The 6,000-nt window shown below is 48.5% G+C and overlaps 1 protein-coding gene across 1 annotated transcript in view; it reads left to right on the top strand.

Annotated features, from left to right (window-relative positions):
* The first annotated feature begins 4,032 nt into the window (after positions 1 to 4,032).
* The window catches only part of CPD (carboxypeptidase D), an 81,161-nt gene continuing 79,193 nt past the window's right edge, over positions 4,033 to 6,000 (top strand). The window contains exon 1 of the mRNA XM_015534877.2: positions 4,033 to 4,823. Coding sequence (XP_015390363.2) covers positions 4,087 to 4,823 — 737 coding nt within the window. The 5' untranslated portion in view covers positions 4,033 to 4,086. The remainder of the gene's footprint in view (positions 4,824 to 6,000) is intronic.

Below are 6,000 nucleotides of genomic sequence, written 5' to 3'. Positions count from 1 at the left end.
AACAGGACTCTTCAAAAGAATTACTTCACCAGCTCTACCTCATCATCTTCTAGTCTTTCTTGATGCCACTCCATTCTGGTTTTCCCTGAACCATTGCGCCATGACTGCTCTTATAAACATCACGAGGAACCTGTGCATTGCTAAACAATGGTCAACCCAATTTAGTCCTCATCTCAAGGAGATTTTCTTCTGCCTTTCTTGTCTTAGATAATAGCAAGGCCATCTACCTGGTCACTCTCACTAGCTTGTGAAATTGTTGTCATCGTAGTCCTCCTCCCACCATTCACCACCTGCCTCTATCCCTCTACCCTTGCTGGTCATTTTGCCTGGAGTGACCTTTTCTCCACTTTTTTTTCCTATTTTAGAATTCTTCTTATTATTAAAAAAATAAACAAAAATAATGATTTCTGAAAGCTTGTAATATGCAAATATGACATAAATATTATACATGTATTATCTCATTTAATTATTAGAAAAATGAAATAAATTTCCTTAAGTTAAAACAGCTAGAAAATGGTTGACTTAGGATTTGAACTCGGTTCTGATGCCAAAGCTCATGATCTGGTGGTATCGGTAAAAATTTCTCTGATTCATCACAATTAGTTGTCTTTTCCTGTGTTCCAATAGCAGGGGGTTTGTTTGTTTGTTTGTTTTGTTTTGTTTTGTTTTGTTTTTTTAGTTCACTACAAAAAAGCAGTTTTATTATAGAGATTAAACAGAGAGACTCTGAGGCCAGACTCCCTGGGTTCGAGTCCTGGATCTGTGGCTTGCCAGCTGTAAGACCTTGTGCCTCAGTCTTTTTATCTTTGAAATGGGAATGATGATAGCACCTACCTCAGGATGGCTGTGAGGATTAAATGTGTCAACAAATGAAAAGGGCTAAGCACAGTGCCTTTAGCTCTGGCCCTGTGGACATATCCTGTCCTGGCTATGCTCTATCTCCCTCACTAGACTCTGACCTCCAGGGGGAGGAGAATCTCTTATTCAGCTTCCAGTCCTCCTGCACCCAGCAAAGCAGACCTTTCACTAGAATGGGTGTTCCATAAATATTTATCAAGCTGAATTTGTATGTATATGGATGTTTGTGCCAAATAATGTGACATTTACAAATTCATGGTCTATGCTGTGCTTCAGTTACTTTTAAGTCTTTTCAAGAAAGTAGTTACCAAAGTCAACAAGGCTATCCAATGGCTCTGCCTTGCTTTTAAAAATCCAGGTCATTACTGCTCTGCTTCTGTGAACAGGAAGCCTTTTCACCTTCAAGCTTTTCCTCAGTTTCCTCATTTGTGAGGCCAAGACTCTCCTTGTTGGGGAGGAGGAAAGGGACACCTGTCACAAGGTTCAAGACTTCTCTGGGACAGCTGGAGGTATCTAGCTGGAGGTTTCCTCTCCAGTGAGCAGTGGCCAGGGTTAGGAGCTTTGAGTTTCACTTCTAACTTCTGGCATAGGGTACCTGATTAGAATGGGGGCTCCAGACCTGAAAGAGGCCTGGGGATTCCTGGAAGGGCGCTGACTCAAGTTACATCACATTGTCTTGCACTCAGGCTTGTTTATTTACATTTCAAGTCTGCCACACTAGGTGAGGCTACCAGAGTGAGGTGGCAGGAAGAGGTTTCAAAGGAGAGTGAAAATAGTAGAAAAGGAAATATTTGATTAGAGGTTAACATGTCCCCTGGGGCTTCTTTGATTTGGATTATTGTAAAAGTGCATAGTGTAATGATTAAGCACTCCCCAGGGGGAAGTGGTCTTTGTACAGAGTTGGGGCTTATGTTCCCAAGTCGCAGCTGCTGTGCGTGATGTGGACTAAACCAAATGGGGCGTGGAGGAGAAAGAGGCATTCACAGGACCGGTCACAGCGACTGTGCTAAACTCATTATCTTCACCTAAGCCTGCACTTTCTCCTGTCCTGTATCTTGGCGAACACCTGCCAGGTTGCTTAGGCTGTAACTTGAAGTCAGCCTACAATCCTCTCTCTCTGTCCCCAGATCCTGTATACTTTCTCTCCTGAAGGTCTTTCGAATCCATTTCCTTCTCTCCACCTCCACTGGCACTGCCCTTGAAAGGTTAAGAGCTTCATCACATCTTCTTGGATTATATCTTTCTTACAGGTTTCTCGGTCTCAGAGTCTTAGGCCTCCCACTCCATTCTCTGTGTTACTGTGAAGGCGATTTTTCCAAATTAAAATCCATCTAGTTTAAAATCCATCAGTGGCTCACCATGGTCTTCTGGATTAAATGCTCCCCAGAGCCTAGCTTGTGAGGCTATTCGGGTTCTGGTCCTGCTTCTCTGGCCTGCATCCTGTCAGGTCACCTCCACACCTGTGAGTGCCTTCAGATCAGTAATCTTGATCTGCATGCAGTCCTCAGAACATGCAGTATTTGCTCTCAAGCCTTGCAGCTTTCTGGGCTTGCTCTTCCTGCTGTCCAGAATTCCTCCTCTCCCTTCCAGCTTCTCTTCTCCTTTTCTCCTCCCCAGGTTGAATGAGATTTCCCTCACCTGAATATCTCTATTGTAGCACTATCACAAACTGTATCCGATCTCTATCTTACCAGGACCTAGCTCTGCCATACAGTAGTTACTCAATAAATATTTGACAAAGGAATGAACTAATTCTTCACTGGTCATATTAGTGTTCAATCAGAGTTCAAGAAAGGGCCTTGAAATGCCTGGCTCTGAAAGAAGGAAATACAACACTTATTGCAATTATGTTGTTAGATGAGTAGAATTTCACACTTGATAAAAGAATTGTGAGGTTTTATGTTTCTTCAAGCTAAAGTGACTGAAGCTTATTTAAAAAAAATGTTTTTTTTAATGTTTATTTATTTTTGAGACAGAGAGAGACAGAGCATGAGCGGGGGAGGGGCGGAGAGAGAGGCAGACACAGAATCGGAAGCAGGCTCCAGGCTCTGAGCCATCAGCCCAGAGCCCGACACGGGGCTCGCACTCACGAACCGTGAGATCGTGACCTGAGCTGAAGTCGGTCGCTCAACCGACTGAGCCACCCAGGCGCCCCTGAAGCTTATTTTAAAGACCAGTTTAAAAGGCCCTTTCTCTAAACGATAAAAACCGTATTATTTGCCAGCTTTGACAAAACCTTAAGGAGTTCAGGAATTATACTCACCAAGCGTTTCCAGAAATGTCATACCTGCTGCTTTGAAAATGTCATTCTAAGGCCACGGTTAAACAAATAACTTGTTCAGGAATAAGTGTGAGAGGTGAGAAAGTGAACTATGAAATGAAATCTGCGTACTGAGGGCTGACACCAGCACACACAAGAATTAGTGGCAGCGAAATAGCCTGGAGTGACACCAAAAGACAAAATATACATTATGCATTATTACACATTAACACAAAGAGAGCCTACTACCTAGCAGATTTCCATTAAACATAAAGGAGACACCTCCTGTCAACACAGAAACTAAAAACTGGAACGGACTGCTTTGTGAGGTGAGCTTCAAGTGTCCCACTGTCTTCAACAGCTTACAGGGCACCGGGCTCAAGCCAAGGCAGGGCGGCTCCGTTGGAAAGCGTGCAGGGTGGAAAGAGCTAAGGCGTCCTTCGGCTCTTAAAAGGTTGATTCTTTCGAACCTTTTGATTTTTTTTTTTTTTTTTTGAGTCCTTTGATTCTTTGGAACCTTTTGATTCTTTCGATTCTCGGTTCTAAGCGTTAAAGCGCAGCGGGAGATAGCTGCAACAAAGATGGGAAAGGAACTAATAAGAGTACTCAGAGAAAAGCGGGTGAGAATTTAAGGGGTAAGCCATAAAGGAGAGATCGGACGAATAGAGGAAAAGCGGAGTAAACGCAGAAGAGGAAACGCGGAGGAGGGAAAGCGAGCGAGAGGAATCTTAGGGAAGGAAGAGAGCGACCAAACTCGTCCGGGACGAGAGGAAGGCACGCCCAGAGGGGGATCTGGGGCTTTAAGGAAAACCCCGCCCGCTGCGTGACGCCGCAGAAGGCCCGTCCACGATTGGCTGCGGCCGGAGGGCGGGAGGGGGTTGCTAGGCGCGGAGGGGATCCGGCGGGCCCCTGCCTCCCGGAGCCCGGAGCTGCGGGAGCGGAGCCGGGGTTAGCGGCGCTGCTGGAAGATGGCGAGCGGCTGGGACGCGCGGCCGCCCTGGCGGCCGGGGCGCCTCCCGCTTCTGCTGTGCCTGCTCCTGCTGCTGCTGCGGAACCCGGCCCGGGCAGCGCACATCAAGAAGGCGGAGGCGACGACAACGACGACCAGCGCTGGCGCCGAGGCGGACGAGGGCCAGTTCGACCGCTACTACCACGAAGAGGAGCTGGGCTCGGCGCTGAGGGAGGCGGCGGCCGCGGGGCCCCCGGGCCTGGCGCGCCTCTTCAGCATCGGCAACTCGGTGGAGGGCCGGCCTCTGTGGGTGCTGCGCCTCACCGCCGGCCTGGGGCCGCCGCCTCCTGACGGCGAAGCGGGGCCCGACGCGGCGGGGCCGCTCCTGCCGGGCCGGCCGCAGGTGAAGCTGGTGGGCAATATGCACGGCGACGAGACCGTGTCGCGCCAGGTGCTGATCTACCTAGCCCGCGAGCTGGCGGCTGGCTACCGCCGCGGAGACCCGCGCATCGTCCGCCTGCTCAACACCACCGACGTGTACGTGCTGCCCAGCCTCAACCCCGACGGCTTTGAGCGCGCCCACGAGGGCGACTGCGGTCTCAGCGACAGTGGCCCCCCCGGGGCCAGCGGTCGCGACAACAGTCGCGGTCGTGACCTCAACCGCAGCTTTCCCGACCAGTTCAGCACCGGCGAGCCCCCTGCCCTGGATGAAGTGCCAGAGGTGCGCGCCCTCATGGACTGGATCCGCAGGAACAAGTGAGTGTCGTGAACCTTCTCCTCCCACCCCCATCCACGTGGGCCTCCACGGGCAGGGGCTGGGGCGGGCACTCAGTAGACACTCAAACAGTGCTTGCAGGCCTAAGGGACCGGGGTAGTGAAGGTGGAGAGCGACACGCCGTAACCTGGACAGGGCCCAGGCCGCTTAGCCTCTTATCTCGCTAATAGTCCAAGAAGCGCTGTCTAGAGGCTGTCATTTGTTCAACGCAAAGAGCTCTTTGGCTGGAAGAGAGACTCCTTTCTGACATTCTGGTCCGTGTTGTCACAAGACCATAGAATATGAGCAATAGAAGAGAACTTAAGGATAACTTAGGTCAGCTCACTCATTTTATAGATAAGCTGTCGCTATTGCTGTTACTGCTGTGGGCACCCTGCTAAGTAAGCTCTTTCCCTGGGCTGCATGATCTCACTTTATGTTGGCCACAACCTCATGCAATAGACATCATTAAAATCCCTGTTTTGCATATAGAGGAAATTGAGGGTCAGATTGGTTAATTTCTATGGTGGGAAGTGTAGCTGGGACTTAGATTCTTTGACTCTTTGTCAGTGCTTTTAACAGCTATAGAGGGAGACTGTAGCCCAATAATGATAAATGACACTCCCTGGGTCTTCTTGGTTATTTGACAGAAACTGGTCCTCTTCCAGTCTTTACCTCTGACTCAGCTAGGGAGCATATGGCTATGGCTGGAGAACTTGCACAGAGCTGGTATCTTCATCTGTGAGCTGCTTCATTTTAGACTCTCTGGAAGGTTTCTGATGCTCTTCGCACACTATTAGTGGGCCAGGGCTGAATGGCTAATTGTCACATTTAATACATACCATAAGTGTTATTAAGCACTATGTGGGATGTAAAAAATTAAAAGCATGAGGACCTCAAGAAAATAGTGTGTAACAAGAGAATATTATAAATACATATGAGGTGTGTTTATATACCCAGTTAAACTTTACAGGAATTGTTCCTACTGGCAAAATGTGTGTGGGCTGCAATAATAAGGATCCTCTGTGGAAGAGGTAGAACTTGAACTGCGTCTTGAGAGATGAGTAGGATTTTCAGCAAAAAGGAGGAGGGGAGGAATAAAAGGAGAGAGAACTTACTCCAGATGGAATAATGTCTGGAGTGAGCATGTACTTCTTCCCTTTTCAAGCATCAGCTTTG

Source organism: Panthera tigris, chromosome E1, assembly GCF_018350195.1.
Source record: "Panthera tigris isolate Pti1 chromosome E1, P.tigris_Pti1_mat1.1, whole genome shotgun sequence".
Taxonomy (NCBI): domain Eukaryota; kingdom Metazoa; phylum Chordata; class Mammalia; order Carnivora; family Felidae; genus Panthera; species Panthera tigris.
The sequence above is the reverse complement of the archived record's forward strand: the minus strand, read 5'-3'. Positions and strand labels throughout refer to the sequence as shown.